The sequence below is a fragment of the Montipora capricornis genome, chromosome 7 (assembly GCF_036669925.1).
Source record: "Montipora capricornis isolate CH-2021 chromosome 7, ASM3666992v2, whole genome shotgun sequence".
Classification (NCBI taxonomy): Eukaryota; Metazoa; Cnidaria; class Anthozoa; order Scleractinia; family Acroporidae; genus Montipora; species Montipora capricornis.
The window spans coordinates 30,772,504-30,796,467 of record NC_090889.1 but is presented as its reverse complement, the minus strand read 5'-3'; the positions used below and the strand labels follow the sequence as shown (position 1 = coordinate 30,796,467).

The following is a 23,964-nucleotide window of genomic DNA, read 5'->3' as shown; positions in this document are numbered from 1 at the left end:
AATTTGAGAAAGATGCATTTGGTTGGAGAGAGAGGTATCCTTCAAGTACAAACTAAGCTCTTTTGTTTGAACGATCTGAAAAGACCTGGACTTCCGTTTATGGCAACCAAGTTAATTGATTCAACTAAGTGGAGGTCTCTATGAGGTGGATAGGTTTTTGTATAGGTAATCACATGATTTCGAGTGAGATTTGAAATAAATAAGCACGAGTAATTAAATTTAAGGCGAAAAAAATTCAATTTGCAGTCTTTGAAAAAAATACAATGCTTTTTTATTCCTAATTGTACGAAAAAAATTATGTGATTACTTACATGAAAAAAAATGCGAAGCAGAAGGAATGCACGCAAAAATTGCAATCACGCAAAAATTGCGCCATCCAGGGCTCGCATTTGATTGGCTATCTCTGACTTTGTTTGCTCATTGACCAATAAGAATGCTTGGTTTATTACTTCTTTTTGCACTGAATTACCTCTCATCTGCACTATATTAAACAATTATTGGATGAGGGTGAGCATGATATCATGAATTATCTTCTTTCGTTTATGTGCTAATTAGCCTCACTATCCTCGTTTGCAGGAACAAAATATAACAGAAATGTTGCTTGAGTGCGAGGCTAGTGAGTCTCATTAGAACATAAACAAAAGAATACATTTTTGGCCGCCATTTATGCGTTCGGTCAATAATTTATTAGTTTTTCTCTATATCCAGAACAGTATCTCTCCTGTAGTTGAAACCTAAACGCTCTCTTTTGTCTAAAAATTTTCCAACTATATAACACACAAAAGACACTCTCTAAAGTGATTGCTGCTTTTACCTTTTTACGTTCATGTTTTTCTTGCCTGTAAATGAACAAGAGACAATAATATGTTAAGGTATACATGATTGTATTTTTTTCTTAAATGTCTCGTCATCATCATCATCATCATCATCATCATCATCATTGTCGTCGTCATCATCATTATCATCGTCGTCATCGTCATCATCATTATGTCATCATCATTATCATCGTTGACATCATCGTCGTCATCATCATCATCGGTATCATCATTATCGTCGTCATTATCATTATCGTCATCATTGTTATTATATTTATCACCATCATCATAAGCATCATTATCTTCACAATTTCCCTCATCAATCAGTAACATTGTCGCCATCGCTATCATCATCATCATTATTATTATTATTATTATCAATAAAGGGCAAAATTACTGAGCGCTGACTTGCTGAGACAGAGGGCATTTTGTCTTAATCGAGGGCATTTTTGGTAATCAAGAGTAATTTTGCCCTTTATTGATAAACAAGTAATCCCATGAGTACTCGTACTATTAAGGATTAATTGCCCTTGTGTTTTGGAAATTTTCCAAAATTGCCCTCGTCGCTTCGCGACTCGGGCAATTTGGAAAATTTCCAAAACACTCGTGCAATTAATCCTTAATAGTACTCGGCCTCATGTGATTACCTATACTTGTTATTGTTATTATTATTATTATGATCATAATCAGAATCATCAAGTGACACTTCGTGTTGGATAATCGGGCGTGTAACTACAATTTCTGGCATTTCTGGACAGAATTGGCATTATCGTTTCCTAATTTGTGAACCTTCCTTAGCCTGATTCAGGATGTGATGAGCGGCATTTAAAACTTATTCAAGTTCATTTACTTAATATTATACTATGTCAATATTGTGACGGTTACCTGGATTTGTATCGTCGACAAATAAGAAAGGCAACGACGAGTAATACTATTGTGAATATTATGGAAGCTGTAACTCCAACAATGACAGGCACTTTAGATGACGAATCGTCCGTTTGTCTCACCCCCGAGCTGGGCTGAAAGCGACCCTGTAGTGAAGAAAAGGGGATTAACAATTTAATAATAAATAACATTTGCGTAATTTTGCTCCATTAGTTGGGCAGCCTGTTTATTAGGAATTTAAATCGTAGGTAATTCGAAAACCATTGCACAAAAATGTTTATGGTGCTATGGTTCAATCGTGGTTGTGCTATTGCTCCACGTAGTACTAACATAAGGAACAAGACCCTACGTTTTGATCTTTCCGCACACCATTGGCTTCAATCACCATTCTCAACGATCGTAGAAGAAACTTACACCGCTAAGCCCGTGTTCATTCATTCTGAAATTATTCAAATCGCATTGATAGTTTTCCGACTTGTAAAACCCCTCTTGTTTCTTGTTCTCCACTCCCGCTCCCTCTCCCCCTTGCCCTCTTCCTCTTCCTCACTCCCATCGACTCTTTCCTCTCTCCCTCTGCCTGTCCCCCCCTTCTTTTCTTGTCTCCCTCTCTTCTTCCGGACCTCACCCCTCCGTCCTCTTCCCCCTACTATGGAGAATGAGATCTACGACGGCGACGTTGACGACAACTTCGCTTCGAAATATAACTCTCCGCTATCCTACGTCTTTTGCGATTATTCCATCATGATCTCGTTTACGTCGTAATGTGGGCGAAGTGTCCTAAAAATCAATTGGTACGAGTGGTTTCAGACTAAAAACAGAGAATGAAAGATTCACATTTCTGTGCTCACGCTGGGATCAAAACCTTAAAGTTGGTAACTTCGCGTCGTTGTTATGGAGAAAATGCGTGGTGCAGTACAATTATTAAACTCCGTACTCTCTCATCAGTAAGATTTCTGGTACATTGACGACGCTCTTAAATTTACCTCTGTAGAACTTTGCTTCGTCTGTGTTGAAGTCTCTCTGGGCACCTGTAAAAATCAATTGAATATAAAAATTAATGTTCTTGTTGACCAACATATGATGACCAAGGTAGGTTTTATTTATTTATAAGGCGATAAATACCTTCGATGGAGTTGATGTTGTTTCGGAGAAAGCAGCTGTTGTTGAGAATAACTTATCGGTTTCTTGTTTTCCGAGAGGACCTGTGAAAAGATATAGAACTTTATTTACTGTATTCACGGTCATATTTAAGGCTTCAGGGCGTGTCTAGAAGGAAAGGATTTAAAAAAACACAACAACGATAAGAAACTTCCAGGGAGCTGTACAATGTATGCCGACTTGCATTCGGAACAACCGAAGACAAATCAACTTGGTGGCCATATCTGTGTTGAAACCCTGAAATCCCTCGCACCCCTACCAATGGACCACACCCACCTCCCTGTGTCTGTCAGTCAAAGGAGTCAGTGCAAATTAGCCTTTTTCGAATCGAGCTGGACATTTGCCATGCTTAGGAGAAAAAAAAACGATTGTGTGCGACTACGCCAAAGACGGACGTTTATAACTTGAACGAGTCTGCAAGCTTTCGTCAAATAATGAAATTTTACTGGATCGGGCTGTAAAGAAAGTCATCGGCGGGCTTTACAATATCACCTAAACAAGAGAGCTTAGAGCCTACAATACTTTGATTGAAGGGACACATTTTGCTAAAAATCTCCAAAAAAGGGCAAAATTTGAAAAAAAGTGAACTGTGTATTATTTTGCGGTTAAAAGAAAAGGCTAAGCTTATTTTAGATTTAGTGCCACTTTAAGAGAAACACAAGTTTGAAAAACTGCTCAGCATAACTTACAAGAAAAATTTCCTTGAACTTTAAAAAGAAGGCAACTGTTGTTGTAGCCCGGAAGCCCTAATGTACATCTGATACCAAGCTTGATTATTTGACCCTGGTAAGAGTCATCCAAGACCTACGAGTGGGACAAAAGGTAAGATACGTTATCTATTCCTGCATAGATTTTGTTAGCTTTATTTTTGACAGACGACTGTTCTTAGTTAGCAAAGCATCGGACGTCTTTGCGGTAGTACGCGGCTTGAAATTTCGGCAGGACAAACGCGACGGAAAAATATCAATGTCTGGTCTTTGTACTGATATCTGCAGATTTTGTGAGCATCTATTCTTTTCTAGTAAGAACGAGCAACCGAAGGTTTCATCTGAATTCTCTTCTCTCTCACTCTCTCTTTTCTCACCTCGTTAGTCCATCGATTTCGATGATGGCTGTATTTTTGGCTTTATCTTTGGCTGGCGCGCTTGTGACCTACAAGGTTTCGCCTCTGTGCTGATTTTTCTGACACGGAATATCTGAGGTTATATATGAGGTTTATTAACATGGCATAGTAAGGTGTTACTTAATCAGAGATCTTGGAATAGAATGTTCTATCTGAATCCTCTGGACTCTTGCTTCTTCCATGCAAATTTTACAATTTCATCTCCCAAAGGAACACATCCTAGCCTTAGAGCCATTTTTTGAAGTGTGTTTCGTTGTTGAAGTTTAAGACAATCTTACCTTTAAAAAGTATGCTTTTCGCCTTCCTTGGTTCCATTCAAGTCCAAAACTTGTTTGCAATTGGTTGGCTTTCAGTGTCTCCCTTTTCCCATCGCATCCAATATACCATGAGATGTCAGGGGAAATGTAACATTCTTTTTTGTTCAGTTTCGTTTGTTCCTCCTCAGTTTTACTCAGCACTCTCAGCGGTTCTATCTTGTCTTCATTGTGAAATAAGTTGTTAATTTCACAGCCTATGTGGCAAATGAAGTTGTTCAATTAGGTGGTGTAAAAACTTTATAGTTTACTTGCGTATGGTTTGCCTACGTGTAGCCATGTTTCCCTCGGGGGGAGGGTACGGCTACACGTAGGCTAGCGTATCATCATCTCCGAATTGATAAAGGATCTCTTTGTCGAAACAGAATAATTGTTTAGGTAGGCAGAGAGTCTTTATTGTCTTAAATAGTCAAATGCCTCTTGTAATCCGCTGTTTTCATCAAGTGCAAGTCACGATGATGACATGTGTTCATTTGTTAATGAACCCTGCATGTATCAAAGGGAACCTCCACTAAAACAATAAAATAACTTAAAACCACAGAACATAATGTTTACAATCAAAAGTGTTCGAACTTTTTCTAATGGAAGCCTTTGTATCTAAAATAACTGAATTTTAAAAACGCTTGGTTTGCTTTTCAAATTTCCCCTGCTCCGCCATCTTGAATCATTAGGAAGCTTAAGCACGTGCGTTTTTGAGACGCGGACGGCAACTGGAAGTGAGCTGTTTTCCCTTTTAACCTGTTTTCGCACAACCACATTTACCTTGCTAAGTATCTTTTCTCCATTAGAGATGATTAGTATAAAAAACTGGGAAACACCATTGTCCTGGCACGCGAAATTTTCTCTTCCGGTTGCCCTCTACGTCTCAAAAACGCGAGTACTTAAGCTCCCTATTGTGACGTATCATGTTTGCCCTATTGTTCCAAAACAAAAGCTCTTTGTGTGAAAACAATGAGTTTAATCGTATCACGCACGCCACAATTATTCAAGATGGCGACGCCCGGGAAATTAAAAAGTGATTCTAAAGTTCATCCTTTTCGATCCAAGCACTTTTGTGAAGAAAGTTTGATTGAAAACATTATTTTGTTAAATTTAAAATTATTCATTCGTCGGAGCGGAGGTTTCCCTTAAAAGTCACGCTTTACGAGGCCGCATCACTTTTTTGTACTCTTTTTTTTTCTCGAACAACAAAACTCACAAGAAAACAAATTCAGCAGATGTTTTCCTATTGAGAATTTTGTGGCATCTGCAAAGAGGGTAGGTTCGGTCTCCAGTCATGGGTGTCTCGATGTGTTCTTGGTCAAAACCGGAATTTTCTATGAATTTCATAGTGGCGGAAAAAGCGAGGTTTGAAAACCCATTACCGAGCAGCAGAATTCGCCAAAAGGGTATGGGTCGAGTGTAATTTGTGACGTATTGAATCCGGACTTCAATCTTTGAGGGCCCGGTTGTTTAAAAGCCGATTAACGCTAATCCGAGATTAAAGATTGACCAAGGAGTTTACTTCTCTACTCCCAAATGTTGTTCAACGCTGATATTCGGGAAAGCTTTGCAGTAAAAGAAGTCAATCTTGAAAAACAAAAATAAGCAAAAGAAACTTTCACCAAAATTAAAAGTTGAAAATTTACGCTAATCCTGGATGAACTTAATCGGCCTTCAAACAACCAGGCCCTGATTTGTGACTTCGGTCAGAGCGAGCTAGTCAGAGCTGAAAATAATGCCTGAGAAATGTGTTGTCTTTGGCTGTAGCAACATCGTTCCAGACTGTTCCATTGAAGGGCTTCTGGAAAGTTTTCTCTATTTCTTCCTCAGTCCTTCTTTCTTGCTCATATATTGCGCCATTTTTCTCTGCATGATACAACGTTTCATCTGGGCAAAAGATGGTTTGGGAGTTTTAGGCACTTTAAGGTACTTCTTGGTATTTCTCAGCAGGGCGTTTTCGGCAAACAGCAAATTTCAGGTATAAGTTTTCGTTTTGTCAAAAGCCACAGAAACTTCTTGATTCTTATTTCTTGCCTTTTAGTTACAGATATCAAGACCAAAAGGTCTTGATAGCAGACGTGTTACAATTATTTTTAAAAATACAACCACCCTTTTAAATTTAAGGAACATGTTTCCATGTTTCAAACATCATCATCAGCCATAGTGAGTAGAACAGTAGAATTTTTACAAGAAGATTCGTATATATAACTATCAATGATTCTTTGTAGATTAATATTCGTTACAAGCAGATAAATTCAAAACAGCCAACAATATCAACAACTGACATGCCAGTTTAGCATTACACTTTTAAACTTTTACCGTTCTATCAGTTGTTTTCTATAAAACTATTGATTAGTTTGAAATTAATTACTTGCAACGAACATTTAATATATCAAGAATCATCGTATTGATAGTTATATTTATACGGATCATCTTGTAGAAATGTTACTGTTATACTCACTATATAGCTGATGACGATGTTTGAAACATCGAAATATGTTCTTTAAATTCAAAACTGTTTTTTGTTTCTTTTTTTTGTGGCAAAGATCAGTTTGCTATTTGCCGTTTCTCTTAGACTCAATGCTAAATCTCTGTGCCATGATGACTATGACCGAGGCGGCAATGAACCGCGAAAACAATGAATGGCATTTTCTTCCTTCGTAAACATTCTTAAATTACGTAAATTAAAGACGTTCTTAATAGCGATATTCACTGTTTACAAAAATTTCTTTTGATATTGAAATTTGTCAACTACCGAAACAAAAGAACCCCTTGTCGATCAACCACAGGTTTTATCATTAATTGCAGTAAATGACGTGACCATGAACATCTCAATAAAGTGCTATAAATCGTAAGATTTTTTTTACATTTCAGTTTCAATGAAAAAGGTGCTTTAAATTTTTAAATTGTAAACAGAAATCGTCTTTCGTGGGAAATAAGAGAATTTGAGATTGAAGGACAAGTCTCGTCAAGAGGGCGAGGTTACTTAGGTTTTTTAGGTCGGTGTTCAGAACGGAAAACTAGTTGCGATACTCGAAGTTGAACCCTTGCCTGAGGGTTGCTTTCGTTAGACTGTGTGCTTTATTTTTCTTTTTTATAGGTAATCACAAGTATAATTTGGCATAAATAAGCACTAGTAAATTTGTCAAAGACGAACAAAATTTGTAGTTATAGAAAATTTTACAAGTTCTTATTTATTGCAAATAGCACGAGAAAAATCATGTGATTACTTTTTTGATAATATGCATAATAAAATTCGAGATGGTTAAGCAGACGCAAGGCATGCGTATCACGCAATCACGCAATAATTGCACCAATCTCTGAATTTCTTTGCTCATTGACCAATCAGAATGCTTGGTTTGTTACTTCTTTTTGCAAAGCATAACCTCTTTTCTGCACTGTGTTATCTGAAACCTGCATTGCTCTTATCCAATAAGAATAGAAAAGTTTTTTTTTTTAATGTAGATTATCAGACTCTTAGAATACAATATGGTTTGCATTGTTCAATGATAAGCTTGAGAGGATGCCTTAATAGGCCATTTCCGAGTTCATGTCCGCCTCCTCTTCAAAGCGAGTCTAAGTACGAAGTTTTTGTTTTGAAAATTAGTTTTCATTCATATGTAAAGTAGAACTAATTAGCATCACAAAAACTTCGCACTTAGACTCGCTTTGAAGAGGAGGCAGACATGAACTCGGAAATGGCCTATTGCTGTACGTTGTATGGAATGACGACTGTACTGCACAGTTGAGTGTATTAACATAATAGATTTATGTCATTAATGATTAATTCCTAAGCACAAACAAGAAAAATTGTAAACTATTCGTGGACAAACATTAACGGGATTTAAGAAAACACGAAAGACGAATATCGTAGATTTTCAATCATTCGCAGTTAAATGAGAAAAAGCTTTTAAATGAAGATATCGTTAACCAGTCAAAAAATAAACGAACGATAGAGTTGAGCATAAGAAATTTTACGGACGGACACACTCAGAAAGGAATATCGTATGGAAGAGATACCTGGTTACATGACATAACTTAAACTTACCCAAATGTCTTCGCACCTCTACATTTTCACGGCATCTCCAAAGGTTGTCTCGATTTGTTACAGTAGCATTTTCGGACGGACACGAGCACAAATAATGATTATCAGTAACTGTGTCCGGACTTTCGCATATATCATGACCAGAGGCACAAAATTGTTCGTATCTGCTGTCTAGATCGCAAACCGTTCGTGGAATGTAAAACGAGTCTTCGTCTTGGCCAATGAACCTCCTTATTTCGATACTTTCAAGAAGAGTTTGCTCGACACAAAGTGACAAAGATATCAAGACTTCAACGAGATAGATCTTCATCTTGGTAGAGAACTCAAGGATCGCTGATCAGGTAACAAATGGATATTTGAAGCTGTCTCTCTCTTCTTGGCAGGTATATATCCTGGCAGTGCGTATCGAACTTGTAAAGAGACAGTTATACTTTTCATATGACTACAACATGATTCGCTCGCTCCCGTATTGACTTAATAAAACAATATTCGCTCCAATTACAGTCACCCATATCGTGTTTCCTTTGTGGTCAAATGACGTACTTAAGTTTCTAATAAAAAATTTACTTCCTCGAGAATTCAGCATTGGGCGATGAGATTGCTTAAGCGGTTGGACAAGGAACCAAGAATACTTGGTCGTTTTGTTTAAAATAGGTTTCCTTTGTATTGGCTTTAACACTTGCAGCCAGAGGACTGCGTTTGGATTTCCTATAGTGCACATAAACTGTTTACGAACCTCGATTCTGCGGCATGACGTCCGCGAATTCTAAGTAACCTTTTTTTTCCGTGGCCCGACATTCGTGTCCTTAATGCTACGTTTTGTACTTGTCTGGATGATCCTGGAAGGAAAGCGGTTTCTATTTTTTAGGACAAAAAAGGATCATCAATTTTTTTAATAAAATGCTTGGTAGGATTGCTTTTGATGCGTTTTCCTTAACCGCAAAGAAATAACTTCGTTTTAATATAGTTTCATTTATCGGTGAGTGGAGTGAGTGGATATCCGCTCCACAGTTTGTTCCCTTCTCAAAATAAATTTGTATATTATAATTTGAGATTCCTAGGCAAGTATTTCAAGTGGGCGTGCTTTTTTCGGAAAAAGTATATTTCTTCCCAAATTACAGCTGAAAAGGTCTTCGACCCTGAGCGCCCATATACCACCTGGGCTAAAATCAGCAGTTAGTTAGAGAGGTTGTTAGTTAGTTATTTAGTTAGTTAGTTAGTTAGCAAATTGCTAGTTAAATAATTAAACTTTTATATATTCATCCATTTTCTTTTCACAATGAAATTGACTGGCATGTATGGCTCGTCAGTTCCCTTCTGTACTTGATTTTTATTTTTTTTAAAAACAACCTTAATCCAAATCTCAACTATTTAGGAAAGTAGAGGGGAGGTTATCGTACTGAAGCAACATGCATCGCATTTAGCCCCGCCTGTCGACGTCAGTTTACCTATACAGCAAAATATCTGCTTTTACAAGTTTGTTCTTGGGGCAAGGATTTTTTTAATGTTTTTGTCTATTACTACTTCAGCAGTAGAAACTATTTTTTTTATATTTCAGTAGTAGAAACTACATCGTAAAGCATTCATCTACATCCATTTTTTGTTTTTTGTTTTTTTTTTTTTGCGTCTATGTACAATGACGCATAGACCGTTAAAATAAGACATTGTCAAAGTTCGGGATTCTTTTGTGTGACAGCCCCAAATTTGCGAGCAAAATATTTCTATTCTTTCAAGCGATTTTATTTTGTATATGATGGAAAGTACTTAAACGTAATTAATTAGAACAAAAACTCTAACCCTAACCCTAACCCTCTTTTTAAATTTTCATAGTATGGCCCTGTACATTTTGTTTTCGAGAAATCCGACTTCCCTTTTAGGTGTTCCTCTTGGAACCAGCGTGGTTTCCTTTCCTTCTACAGTTGCCATGTACCTCTTTACCTTCAGTGGTCATTTTGTCTGCTTCATCTAGCATTCTGTGCTCAAAGGTTACATCTACTTCTCTCCTGACACAATCATTTCTTCGCCTCTCTGTCCAATTCACTCTCTTGGAACTAAGACGTTTCGGGCGCAGAACCCTTCTTCATTGAGAAGAAATTCGTGAACGAAGCCGAAGAAAGAACGGCTTTCTTCACACTGAAGAACGGTTCTACACCCGAAATGGCTGCGATTCTTTTTAAATACTACTGACGCTTTTTGATATTTATTTCGTATAACTCTACTTGGTTATTCATTTTGAAGTTTCACGTATCTCCTACAAAACGTTTTGCTTACTTAAATACCGAGCTGTCACTTTTTTGTAATTTTTTGGCTCTTCTGTGCAAAATCTAGACGGATGGGTCATCATTTTTCAGGCCACTTTTCTTAAAACTGGCTTTAGAAAGTTCGTCCTAAAAAAAAATTGAATCGAAGCAGAGTTTTGCATCTATCCAAACCACTCTGATATCAGGAGTGATGCCATGGTCATGCAAGTCAGGCTTGCTACGAGTCCTTTTCGTTTATTTTAGCATTGAGGGTCATTGCTGGATTTCCGTTCGAACTTCTTGGTACGAAATGTATCCAAAGAGTAAAACACTGGCCTCGCCGAGGAGTCAGCATCCTCTGTGCTTTCAAGATAACGTGCCACGAAAATCATGTCGTCATCTAGTTCATCGTCACCTTGATTATCACTTGTGTCCCTTTTGAGGGTGTCAGAACACAATTGCTCCAGCGGCTCTTCTTTTGAGGTATCTTTTCCCTCAGTGCCTGTAAGGTATTGCTCTTCAATTACGCTATACACCGGCTCATCTTCCCATTCAGACTGAATTCTTGTTGCTTTGGAATGATTAGACTTTAAACGCCTCAGATTGAAATAAATCGGGCCTCTGTAGTTTGATATCGGTGAAAATGTTTGAATTTCTTTGCCACAAACTTCGTCAAAGATGTTGTTAAGCACTAGTTCGCTTGTGCCTGCTGAGTAGTTCACTCCTCTCCTATCCAAACAGCGTGACTTTAGCATAAGGCTTGGCCCCTCTAATGAGGGGTTCTCAGCTTCTTCCTGCTTTTTAAGGTAACGGTCTTCCAATTGGTCAAAGGCTTGTTCAATTGTAAACAGGTTGTTTTCCTTAGCTTGTTTATCAGACCCAGACCTTTTCAAGGTGTAAAAAACTGGCGCACGAGCGTAAATTGGATCCCTCCCTCCATCTTCATCCACGCCTTTTCGAGTTTGGTCCCTCACAGCGGAACACTCGGATTCACCTTCCAGTCTTGGGCGAATTCTGGTTGCCTTGGAATGGTTGGATTTCAAACGCCTCAAGTGAATGTAAACCGGACCATCATGGTCGGATAATGATTGAAATTTAGAAGTTCCTTGACCACGAACTTGTTCCAAAAGGTTTAGCATTGGTTCGGGTTCAGCTATTGAATTCTTTGTTTGCTCGCTATCCAAATAATCTTTCTGGAGATGGACGCTTGAGTTTTTTGGGTCACTGTTTCGTGCTCCCTCGGGCTTTTCAAAGTAACGGTCCTTAAGCTCATCGAACGCTTGTTCAATTGTAACCAAAGTGTTATTGTTGTTCTGCTTTTCAGTTCCGGACCTTTTTAAGGTGTAAAAAACTGGAGCTCGCGCGTAAATGGGAATGTTTTCATAATGTCCCTTATCTGTGTTATCTTGCCCTTCTTTGTCGCCACACTCCCCTTCGTTTTCCAACTGAGGACGAATTCTCGTTGCTTTGGAATGGTTGGATTTTAACCGTCTCAAATGCAAATAAACTGGGCCGTCCTGGTTGGATAGCAGCTGAAATGGAACAGTTTCTTTTTTACCAAGCACCTTATTTCCTGGTTCGCCTGTGCCTTCAGAATCACCCGTAAGTTTCTCATTCGAAGAACGAGCCTGAGGAACGAGTCCTGGTCTCTCTAAAGAGGCGTTCTTGGCTTCTTCGGGGTTTTTTAGGTATCGGTCCTGCAATTGATCAAAAGCCTCTTCAATCGTAAAGATGTCATTGCTGTCATTCTGTTTATCAGAATCAGACCTTTCCAAGGTATTAAACGCTGGCTCTCTTGTGTAGACGGGATTAGTCTTTTTATTTCCGTCCGCTCCTGTCGGATTTTCGTCTTCCACATCTCTCCATTTGGGCTGAATTCTGGTTGCTTTAGAGTGATTGGATTTTAGTCGCCTCAAATGGAAGTAGATCGGGCCATCTTCATTACGTATCGTTCCTCGGCTAAAAGTAGGAGTACCTTTTGGAAAAAGCTCCTCCAAAAAGTTGTACACCGGCTCAGAAGCATTTGCGAGTTGTCGACCTGTATAGCTCGTTTCAGGAATAGGTTCTGGTCTTTCTGGATTGGTGCTCCCGCGTTCACCATCCTTGTTGAGAAAGCGTTCCTCCAACTCATCAAAGACTTGTCCAATGGTAAACTTGGAACTATTGTCATTTTCTTCATCCTGTTCAGATTCATTTAAGGTGTAGTAAACAAGCGCTTCAGTGCAAATGGGCCGATATTGATCCGGGCCGCCCACAAGTCTGAAAATTGGTCCATCTCCACACTCTAGGTCGTCGTTAGTTCGCCTAAATGTATCCGAAAAACATTCCTCCAAAGTAAAATACACTGGTTTTTCAGGTGTAAACTCGGGTAGATCTGGTTCCTGTGCTCCTCGCACGTAAGGTCCCAGAATCTCTAGAACGGATCCAGTTTCATCTTCCGAACTGCCACAGTGACTGTTTTCTTTCAAGTTAATGAAGTCGGGCAACTTCAAGGAATTCTCAACTCGTCGTTTCTTTCTATTTTTCACCTCTGCATAAATGTAATCCTCATTAAAATGTTTTTCGGATTTGGGATTTTTTGAGGCACCACTTCTTTCCGTTTCTTTGTCAATCAGTGCTGCCTCTTCCACGACACAATGGAATGGCTCCTTTTTTTCGTCTTTCGAGTGCTTTTCTGGGAATGCGATGACTGCGTATACGGGACCCTTGTCCTCTTGATCTTCCCATGAAGGAATCCCATAGTCTTGCATAGCTGTTGTTCGAGAAAGAGTGAAAGTATTGATTAAAATTGAGCCAGCAAAATGATTTGGTTTCCTAACCCTTTCTTTTCCACGATCGAAACGTTCACTCTCCCAACTAGTACCAGGTATGATCGAAACATTCATTCTCCCAACTAAATTGAAATTGTGAAGAGAATTTACGTACCGATCGATCACTCTTGGAAGTCATATGGATGATTATTAAGAGGCAGATCACCCGGTCTTCAGTAGTAGACGGGATTTCAATATGGTGGTATGGTTGCGCAAAATATTTCGTTCTTGGAAAGAGCAAACAATTGGAATAAAAAGAAACTTGACGACGAAATCTAAATGAATATGAAGCACCAAGATGGTGTTAGAGTGGGATGTCCTGTAGCAGCTCTCGTAGCAAATTATGTGATTGATACCCAAGCCAAAAACAAACGAGTAAATAAATGAAAAGAAATGGCCGCCATTTAGAAATTCTTTTGTTTTCATTCAAATTAGACCTTGATGCCTCGTTCGAGGCAAAATATTATTTTGAATTTTCAGCTCAAGAACGAGGCATCAAGGGCTAATTTGAATAAAAACAAAAGATTATTTAAATGACGGCCATTTTGGAATAAGGTCTATCGCTATCTCTGTATCTAGAGATTGGCTGCAAACCATCTATAGGAAGCATTTTAAGATGAGACCTTCGGTTTACCGTCCTTTTTTATATACATAGCAAGAAGTCTAGAAATGTCTCTCATTCAAAGGCTTTTGGCTTAATTTGCCCGGTGGGTGCCCTTGTATATTGACTATGTGATGTATATTTGATTGTACTTCTAAGCCTATTTACCTGTTTCCGAGTTAGCAGTGGGGTTGCCTTTCCTCAACATCCCGTCCATTACCTTCTATTACAATGGGGAAGAAATGAATGCACAGTATGAATACTTCTTACATGACTTATTTTCTCTTTCTAGGTATTGTACCAAACAATCAAGTCATGCCAGACCGCAGAGTGGAACTTTCAAAGAGTAAGAAAATAGTGGCATCCTTTGGACGCCCTCGAATTGATCGCAAGGGAAGAATCATGGTGGCTCAAGACAAGCAAAGAGTGAAGCCCATTAATTGGAGTGAGTCATCATTTGAGACAAGTAAGATATTTTGTAACCACTACCCATTAATCTCTGAAGCGGCCGCCATTGACGAGTAAAATCGTCTGGCCTGAGACAGAGTAAATCCATATGTCTCACTCTCTAGACTGCAACGGTTAATAGCACTTATAGCAGCCACTATTTTCATAAATCTAAAATTTGAGAAAGATGCATTTGGTTGGAGAGAGAGAGGTATCCTTCTAGTACAAACTAAGCTCTCTTGTTTGAACGATCTGAAAAGACCTGGACCTCCGTTTATGGCAACCAAGTTTCGTGGTTCAACCAAGTGGAGGTCTCTATGAGGTGGATAGGTTTTTGTATAGATAATCACATGATTTCGAGTGAGATTTGAAATAAATAAGCACGAGTAATTAAATTTAAGGCGAAAAAAATTCAATTTGCAGTCTTTGAAAAAAATACAATGCTTTTTTATTCCTAATTGTACGAAAAAAATTATGTGATTACTTACATGAAAAAAAATGCGAAGCAGAAGGAATGCACGCGACTCACGCAATCACGCAAAAATTGTTTGTTTGCTCATTGACCAATAAGAATGCTTGGTTTATTACTTCTTTTTGCACTTAATTACCTCTCATCTGCCTTATATTAAACAATTATTGGATGAAGTTGAGCATGATATCATGAATTATCTTCTTTCGTTTATGTGCTAATTAGCCTCACTATCCTCGTTTGCAGGAACAAAATATAACAGAAATGTTGCTTGAGTGCGAGGCTAGTGAGTCTCATTAGAACATAAACAAAAGAATACATTTTTGGCCGCCATTTATGCGTTCGGTCAATAATTTATTAGTTTTTCTCTATATCCAGAACAGTATCTCTCCTGTAGTTGAAACCTAAACGCTCTCTTTTGTCTAAAAATTTTCCAACTATATAACACACAAAAGACACTCTCTAAAGTGATTGCTGCTTTTACCTTTTTACGTTCATGTTTTTCTTGCCTGTAAATGAACAAGAGACAATAATATGTTAAGTTATACATGATTGTATTTTTTTCTTAAATGTCTCGTCATCATCATCATCATCATCATCATTGTCGTCGTCATCATCATTATTGTCATCATTGTTATTTTTTTTATCACCATCATCATAAGCATCATTATCTTCACAATTTTCCTCATCAATCAGTAACATTGTCGCCATCGCTATCATTATTATTATTATTATTATTATTGTTAATATATCAATAATGGGCAAAATTACTGAGCGCTGATTGGCTCAGACAGAGGGCATTTTTTCTTAATCGAGGGCATTTTTGGTAATCAAGAGTAATTTTGCCCTTTATTGATAAACAAGTAGTCGCATGAGTCCTCGTACTATTAAGGATTAATTGCAGTTGTATTTTAGATTTTTTCCAAAACACTCGTGCCATTAATCCTTGATAATACTTGCTATTGCTATTATTATTATTATTATTATTATTATTATTATTGTTATTATTATTATTATGATCATAATCAGAATCACCAAGTGACACTTCGTGTTGGATAATCGGGCGTGTAACTACAATTTCTGGCATTTCTGGACAGAATTGGCATTATCGTTTCCTAATTTTTGAACCTTCCTTAGCCTGATTCAGGATGTGATGAGCGGCATTTAAAACTTATTCAAGTTCATTTACTTAATATTATACTATGTCAATATTGTGACGGTTACCTGGATTTGTATCGTCGACAAATAAGAAAGGCAACGACGAGTAATACTATTGTGAATATTATGGAAGCTGTAACTCCAACAATGACAGGCACTTTAGATGACGAATCGTCCGTTTGTCTCACCCCCGAGCTGGGCTGAAAGCGACCCTGTAGTGAAGAAAAGGGGATTAACAATTTAATAATAAACTACACTTGTGTAATTTTGCTCCATTAGTTGGGCAGCCTGTTTATTAGGAATTTAAATCGTAGGTAATTCGAAAACCATTGCACAAAAATGTTTATGGTGCTATGGTTCAATCGTGGTTGTGCTATTGCTCCACGTAGTACTAACATAAGGAACAAGACCCTACGTTTTGATCTTTCCGCACACCATTGGCTTCAATCACCATTCTCAACGATCGTAGAAGAAACTTACACCGCTAAGCCCGTGTTCATTCATTCTGAAATTATTCAAATCGCATTGATAGTTTTCCGACTTGTAAAAACCCCTCTTGTTTCTTGCCCTCCACTCCCGCTCCCCCTTTCCCTCTTCCTCTTCCTCTTTCCCACTCCCATCGACTCTTTCCTCTCTCCCTCTACCTGTCCCCCCCCCTCCCTTTCTTGTCTCCCTCTCTTCTTTCGGCCCTCACCCCTCCGTCCTCTTCCCCCTACTATGGAGAATGAGATCTACGACGGCGACGTCTACGACAACTTCGCTTCGAAATATAACTCTGCGAAATATAACTCATACGATTATGCCATCTCGTTTACGTCGTTACGTGGGCGAAGAATCCTAAAAATCAATTGGTACAAGTGGTTTCAGACTAAAAACAGAGAATGAAAGATTCACATTTCTGTGCTCACGCTGCGATCATAACCTTAAATTTGGTAACTTCGCGTCGTTGTTATGGAGAAAATGCGTGGTACAGTACAATTATTTTTAATTTTTCAACCAAAGTATATAATTGTTTTGTAACGTCGTCTATTCTTAAACTCCGTACTCTCTCATCAGTAAGATTTCTGGTACATTGACGACGTTCTTAAATTTACCTCTGTAGAACTTTGCTTCGTCTGTGTTGAAGTCTCTCTGGGCACCTGTAAAAATCAATTGAATATAAAAATTAATGTTCTTGTTGACCAACATATGATGACCAAGGTAGGTTTTATTTATTTATAAGGCGATAAATACCTTCGATGGAGTTGATGTTGTTTCGGAGAAAGCAGCTGTTGTTGAGAATAACTTATCGGTTTCCTGTTTTCCGAGAGGACCTGTAAAAAGATATAGAACTGTTATTTACTGTATTCACGGCCATATTTAAGGCTTCAGGGCGTGCCTAGAAGGAAAGTATTTAAACAAACACAACAACAATAAGAAACCCAACTTCCAGGGAGCTGTATAAAGTATGCCGACTTGCATTCGGAACAACCGAAGACAAATCGACTTGGTGGCCATATCTGTGTTGAAAGCCTGAAATCCCTCGCACCCCTACCAATGGACCACACCCACCTCCCTGTGTCTGTCAGTCAGATGAGTCAGTGCAAATTAGCCTTTTTCGAATCGAGCTGGACATTTGGCATGCTAAGGAGAAAAAAAAACGATTGTGTGCGACTACGCCAAAGACGGACGTTTATAACTTGAACGAGTCTGCAAGCTTTCGTCAAATAATGAAATTTTACTGGATCGGGCTGTAAAGAAAGTCATCGGCGGGCTTTAGCTTGGAGCCTACAATACTTTGATTGAAGGGACACATTTTGCTAAAAATCTCCAAAAAAGGGCAGAATTTGAAAAAAGTGAACTGTGTATTATTTTGCGGTTAAAAAAAAAGGCTAAGCTTATTTTAGATTTAGTGCCACTTTAAGAGAAACACAAGGTGAAAAACTGCTCAGCATAACTTACAGGAAAAATTTCCTTGCACTTTAAACAGAAGACAACTGTTGTTGTATTCCCGAAGCCTTGGTGTACATCTGATACCAAGCTTGATTATTTGACCCTGGTAAGAGTCATCCAAGACCTACGAGTGGGACAAAAGGTAAGATACGTTATCTATTCCTGCATAGATTTTGTTAGCTTTATTTTCACAGACGACTGTTCTCAGTTAGTAAAGCATCGGACTTCTTTGCGGTAGTACGCGGCTTGAAATTCCGGCAGGACGAACGCGACGGTAAAATATTGACGTCTGGTCTTTGTACTGATATCTGCAGATTTTGTGAGCATCTATTCTTTTCTAGTAAGAACGAGCAACCGAAGGTTTCATCTGAATTCTCTCTCACTCTCTCTTTTCTCACCTCGTTAGTCCATCGATTTCGATGATGGCTGTATTTTTGGCTTTATCTTTGGCTGGCGCGCTTGTGACCTACAAGGTTTCGCCTCTGTGCTGATTTTTCTGACACGGAATATCTGAGGTTATATATGAGGTTTATTAACATGGCATAGTAAGGCTTAAGTCATTTTTGAATGTATTTCGATACTAGGTGTTACTTAATCAGAGATCTTGGAATAGAATGTTCTATCTGAATCCTCTGGACTCTTGCTTCTTCCATGCAAATTTTACAATTTCATCTCCCAAAGGAACACATCCTAGCCTTAGAGCCATTTTTTGAAGTGTGTTTCGTTGTTGAAGTTTAAGACAATCTTACCTTTAAAAAGTATGCTTTTCGCCTTCCTTGGTTCCATTCAAGTCCAAAACTTGTTTGCAATTGGTTGGCTTTCAGTGTCTCCCTTTTCCCATCGCATCCAATATACCATGAGATGTCAGGGGAAATGTAACATTCTGTTTTGTTCAGTTTCGTTCGTTCCTCCGCAGTTTTACTCAGCACTCTCAGCGGTTCTATCTTGTCTTCATTGTGAAATAAGTTGTTAATTTCACAGCCTATGTGGCAAATGAAGTTGTTCAATTAGGTGGTGTAAAAACTTTATAGTTTACTTGCGTATGGTTTGCCTACGTGTAGCCATGTTTCCTTCGGGGGGAGGGTACGGCTACACGTAGGCTAGCGTATCATCATCTCCGAATTGATAAAGGATCTCTTTGTCGAAACAGAATAAACGTTTAGGTAGGCAGAGAGTCTTTATTGTCTTAAATAGTCAAATGCCTCTTGTGATCCTGTGATCCGCTGTTTTCATCAAGTGCAAGTCACGATGATGACATGTGTTCATTTGTTAATGAACCCTGCATGTATCAAAGGGAACCTCCACTAAAACAATAAAATAACTTAAAACCACAGAACATAATGTTTACAATCAAAAGTGTTCGAACTTTTTCCAATGGAAGCCTTTGTATCTAAAATAACATAATTTTAAAAACCCTTGGTTTGCTTTCAAATTTCCCCGGCTCCGCCATCTTGAATCATTAGGAAGCTTAAGCACGTGCGTTTTTGAGACGCGGACGGCAACTGGAATCTTTTCTCCATTAGAGATGATTAGTATAAAAAACTGGGAGACACCATTGTCCTGGCACGCGAAGTTTTCTCTTCCGGTTGCCCTCCACGTCTAAAAAACGCGAGTACTTAAGCTCCCTATTGTGACGTATCATGGTTGCCCTATTGTTACAAAACAAAAGCTCTTTGTGTGAAAACAATGAGTTCAATCGTATCACGCACGTCACAATTATTCAAGATGGCGACGCTCGGGAAATTAAAAAGTGATTCTAAAGTTCATCTTTTTCGATCCAAGCATTTTTTTGAAGAAAATTTGATTGAAAACATTATTTTGTTAAATTTAAAATTATTCATCAGTCGGAGCGGAGGTTTCCTTTAAAAGTCACGCTTTACGAGGCCGCATCACTTTTTTGTACTCTTTTTTTTTTTCTCGAACGACAAAACTCACAAGGAAACAAATTCAGCAGGTGTTGTCCTATTGAGAATTTTGTGGCATCTGCAAAGAGGGTAGGTTCGGTCTCCAGTCATGGGTGTCTCGATGCGCAATCTAAATACAAGTTTAAGTCTTGTTTCGGTGTTTTGTTTCGCTGTTTCGTGGTTTAGAAATGCCCCTTTACGTCTACTTGGGACCTTTGTGCGATATCAACGGAGTCACGGGGTATGAACCTTACCACAAGCCTTAAAGTGCCTATTACCCCAATTTTCTTTAGCCTTGATGTATCTTTGCATCATGGCGAGCAAACTTGCGCATTTTTTTTTTTTTTTTTTGTTCTTGGTCAAAACCGGAATTTTCTATGAATTTCATAGTGGCGGAAAATCGAGGTTTGAAAACCCATTACCGAGCAGCAGAATTCGCCAAAAGGGTATGGGTCGAGTGTAATTTGTGACGTATTGAATCCGGACTTCAATCTTTGAGGGCCCGGTTGTTTAAAAGCCGATTAACGCTAATACGAGATTAAAGATTGACCAAGGAGTTTACTTCTCTACTCCCAAATGTTGTTCAACGCTGATATTCGGGAAAGCTTTGCAGTAAAAGAAGTCAATCTTGAAAAACAAAAATAAGCAAAAGAAACTTTCTCCAAAATTAAAAGTTGAAAATTTACGCTAATCCTGGATGAACTTAATCGGCCTTCAAACAACCAGGCCCTGATTTGTGACTTCGGTCAGAGCGAGCTAGTCAGAGCTGAAAATAATGCCTGAGAAATGTGTTGTCTTTGGCTGTAGCAACATCGTTCCAGACTGTTCCATTGAAGGGCTTCTGGAAAGTTTTCTCTATTTCTTCCTCAGTCCTTCTTTCTTGCTCATATATTGCGCCATTTTTCTCTGCATGATACAACGTTTCATCTGGGCAAAAGATGGTTTGGGAGTTTTAGGCACTTTAAGGTACTTCTTGGTATTTCTCAGCAGGGCGTTTTCGGCAAACAGCAAATTTCAGGTATAAGTTTTCGTTTTGTCAAAAGCCACAGAAACTTCTTGATTCTTATTTCTTGCCTTTTAGTTACAGATATCAAGACCAAAAGGTCTTGATAGCAGACGTGTTACAATTATTTTTAAAAATACAACCACCCTTTTAAATTTAAGGAACATGTTTCCATGTTTCAAACATCATCATCAGCCATAGTGAGTAGAACAGTAGAATTTTTACAAGATGATCCGTATATATAACTATCAATGATTCTTTGTAGATTAATATTCGTTACAAGCAGATAAATTCAAAACAGCCAACAATATCAACAACTGACATGCCAGTTTAGCATTACACTTTTAAACTTTTACCGTTCTATCAGTTGTTTTCTATAAAACTATTGATTAGTTTGAAATTAATTACTTGCAACGAACATTTAATATATCAAGAATCATCGTATTGATAGTTATATTTATACGGATCATCTTGTAGAAATGTTACTGTTATACTCACTATATAGCTGATGACGATGTTTGAAACATCGAAATATGTTCTTTAAATTCAAAACTGTTTTTTGTTTCTTTTTTTTGTGGCAAAGATCAGTTTGCTATTTGCCGTTTCTCTTAGACTCAATGCTAAATCTGTGCCATGATGACTATGACCGAGGCGGCAATGAACCGCGAAAACAATGAATGGCATTTTCTTCCTTCGTAAACATGCTTAAATTACGTAAATTAAAGACGTTCTTAATAGCGATATTCACTGTTTACAAAAATTTCTTTTGATATTGAAATTTGTCAACTACCGAAACAAAAGAACCCCTTGTCGATCAACCACAGGTTTTATCATTAATTGCAGTAAATGACGTGACCATGAACATCTCAATAAAGTGCTATAAATCGTAAGATTTTTTTTACATTTCAGTTTCAATGAAAAAGGTGCTTTAAATTTTTAAATTGTAAACAGAAATCGTCTTTCGTGGGAAATAAGAGAATTTGAGATTGAAGGACAAGTCTCGTCAAGAGGGCGAGGTTACTTAGGTTTTTTAGGTCGGTGTTCAGAACGGAAAACTAGTTGCGATACTCGAAGTTGAACCCTTGCCTGAGGGTTGCTTTCGTTAGACTGTGTGCTTTATTTTTCTTTTTTATAGGTAATCACAAGTATAATTTGGCATAAATAAGCACTAGTAAATTTGTAGTTATAGAAAATTTTACAAGTTCTTATTTATTGCACGAGAAAAATCATGTGATTACTTTTTTGATAATATGCATAATAAAATTCGAGATGGTTAAGCAGACGCAAGGCATGCGTATCACGCAATCACGCAATAATTGCGCCAATCTCTGAATTTCTTTGCTCATTAACCAATCAGAATGCTTGGTTTGTTACTTCTTTTTGCAAAGCATAACCTCTTTTCTGCACTGTGTTATCTGAAACCTGCATTGCTCTGATCCAATAAGAATAGAAAAGTTTTTTTTTTAATGTAGATTATCAGACTCCTAGCATATACAATATGGTTTGCATTGTTCAATGATAAGCTTGAGAGGATGCCTTAATAGGCCATTTCCGAGTTCATGTCCGCCTCCTCTTCAAAGCGAGTCTAAGTGCGAAGTTTTTGTTTTGAAAATTAGTTTTCATTCATTTGTAAAGTAGAACTAATTAGCATCACAAAAACTTCGCACTCAGACTCGCTTTGAAGAGGAGGCAGACATGAACTCGGAAATGGCCTATTGCTGTACGTTGTATGGAATGACGACTGTACTGCACAGTTGAGTGTATTAACATAATAGATTTATGTCATTAATGATTAATTCCTAAGCACAAACAAGAAAAATTGTAAACTATTCGTGAACAAACATTAACGAGATTTAAGAAAACACGAAAGACGAATATCGTAGATTTCCAATCATTCGCAGTTAAATGAGAAAAAGCTTTTAAATGAAGATATCGTTAACCAGTCAAAAAATAAACGAACGATAGAGTTGAGCATAAGAAATTTTACGGACGGACACACTCAGAAAGGAATATCGTACGGAAGAGATACCTTGTTACATGACAAAACTTAAACTTACCCAAATGTCTTCGAACCTCTACATTTTCACGGCATCTCCAAAGGTTGTCTCGATTTGTTACAGTAGCATTTTCGGACGGACACGAGCACAAATAATGATTATCAGTAACTGTGTCCGGACTTTCGCATATATCATGACCAGAGGCACAAAATTGTTCGTATCTGCTGTCTAGATCGCAAACCGTTCGTGGAATGTAAAACGAGTCTTCGTCTTGGCCAATGAACCTCCTTATTTCGATACTTTCAAGAAGAGTTTGCTCGACACAAAGTGACAAAGATATCAAGACTTCAACGAGATAGATCTTCATCTTGGTAGAGAACTCAAGGATCGCTGATCAGGTAACAAATGGATATTTGAAGCTGTCTCTCTCTTCTTGGCAGTTATATATCCTGGCAGTGCGTATCGAACTTGTAAAGAGACAGTTATACTTTTCATATGACTACAATATGATTCTCTCGCTCCCGTGTTGACTTAATAAGTATTCGCTCCAATTACAGTCACCCATATCGAATTTCCTTTGTGGCCAAATGACGTACTTTAAGTTTCTAATAAAAAATTTACTTCCTCGAGAATTCAGCATTGGGCGATGAGATTGCTTAAGCGGTTGGACAAGGAACCAAGAATACTTGGTCGTTTTGTTTAAAATAGGTTTCCTTTGTATTGGCTTTAACACTTGCAGCCAGAGGACTGCGTTTGGATTTCCTATAGTGCACATAAACTGTTTACGAACCTCGATTCTGCGGCATGACGTCCGCGAATTCTAAGTAACCTTTTTTTTTCCGTGGCCCGACATTCGTGTCCTTAATGCTACGTTTTGTACTTGTCTGGATGATCCTGGAAGGAAAGCGGTTTCTATTTTTTAGGACAAAAAAGGATCATCAATTTTTTTAATAAAATGCTTGGTAGGATTGCTTTTGATGCGTTTTCCTTAACCGCAAAGAAAGAATCTGAATTCAAGACTCTAACTTGTTTTCGTCATAATATAGTTTCATTTATTAAGTTTCATCCCAATCAAAGAATT

General features: G+C 38.1%; 3 protein-coding genes across 6 annotated transcripts in view; 1 reads left to right on the top strand and 2 right to left on the bottom strand.

Moving 5' to 3' along the window:
- LOC138056894 (uncharacterized) overlaps positions 1-23,964 on the top strand; it is a 72,157-nt gene that overhangs the window by 36,274 nt on the left and 11,919 nt on the right. For all 4 annotated transcript variants that reach the window (XM_068902829.1, XM_068902831.1, XM_068902830.1 and 1 more), the window contains one exon: positions 14,266-14,439. In XM_068902829.1, coding sequence (XP_068758930.1) covers positions 14,266-14,439 — 174 coding nt within the window. The remainder of the gene's footprint in view (positions 1-14,265; positions 14,440-23,964) is intronic.
- On the bottom strand, positions 291-8,812 carry LOC138056891 (uncharacterized). Its single transcript, XM_068902824.1, has 7 exons — positions 8,326-8,812; positions 4,260-4,492; positions 3,548-3,662; positions 2,823-2,902; positions 2,684-2,728; positions 1,701-1,846; positions 291-839 (listed from the first exon to the last, which is right to left on the bottom strand). Exons 1-7 carry the CDS (start codon positions 8,630-8,632, stop codon positions 677-679), a joined length of 1,089 nt encoding a protein of 362 aa, XP_068758925.1. The 5' UTR covers positions 8,633-8,812; the 3' UTR covers positions 291-676.
- On the bottom strand, positions 9,404-23,921 carry LOC138056878 (uncharacterized). The gene is made up of 9 exons (XM_068902805.1): positions 22,944-23,921; positions 18,729-18,961; positions 17,989-18,103; positions 17,281-17,360; positions 17,142-17,186; positions 16,114-16,259; positions 15,374-15,398; positions 14,142-14,196; positions 9,404-13,314 (listed from the first exon to the last, which is right to left on the bottom strand). Exons 1-9 carry the CDS (start codon positions 23,248-23,250, stop codon positions 10,823-10,825), a joined length of 3,498 nt encoding a protein of 1,165 aa, XP_068758906.1. The 5' UTR covers positions 23,251-23,921; the 3' UTR covers positions 9,404-10,822.

What these genes read in the sequence shown, in the direction of transcription:
- LOC138056891 (XM_068902824.1), bottom strand. Translation starts at nt 8,632, where the DNA reads ATGAAGATCTATCTCGTTGAAGTCTTGATATCTTTGTCACTTTGTGTC. An exon ending in AGTTCAAGGAAATTTTTCTT is followed by an intron (nt 2,903 to 3,547) that starts GTAAGTTATGCT and finishes ATCTTTTCACAG; the next exon opens with GTCCTCTCGGAAAACAAGAA. An exon ending in CAACATCAACTCCATCGAAG is followed by an intron (nt 2,729 to 2,822) that starts GTATTTATCGCC and finishes TGATTTTTACAG; the next exon opens with GTGCCCAGAGAGACTTCAAC.
- LOC138056878 (XM_068902805.1), bottom strand. Translation starts at nt 23,250, where the DNA reads ATGAAGATCTATCTCGTTGAAGTCTTGATATCTTTGTCACTTTGTGTC. An exon ending in AGTGCAAGGAAATTTTTCCT is followed by an intron (nt 17,361 to 17,988) that starts GTAAGTTATGCT and finishes ATCTTTTTACAG; the next exon opens with GTCCTCTCGGAAAACAGGAA. An exon ending in CGAAGCAAAGTTCTACAGAG is followed by an intron (nt 16,260 to 17,141) that starts GTAAATTTAAGA and finishes TCTTCACTACAG; the next exon opens with GGTCGCTTTCAGCCCAGCTC.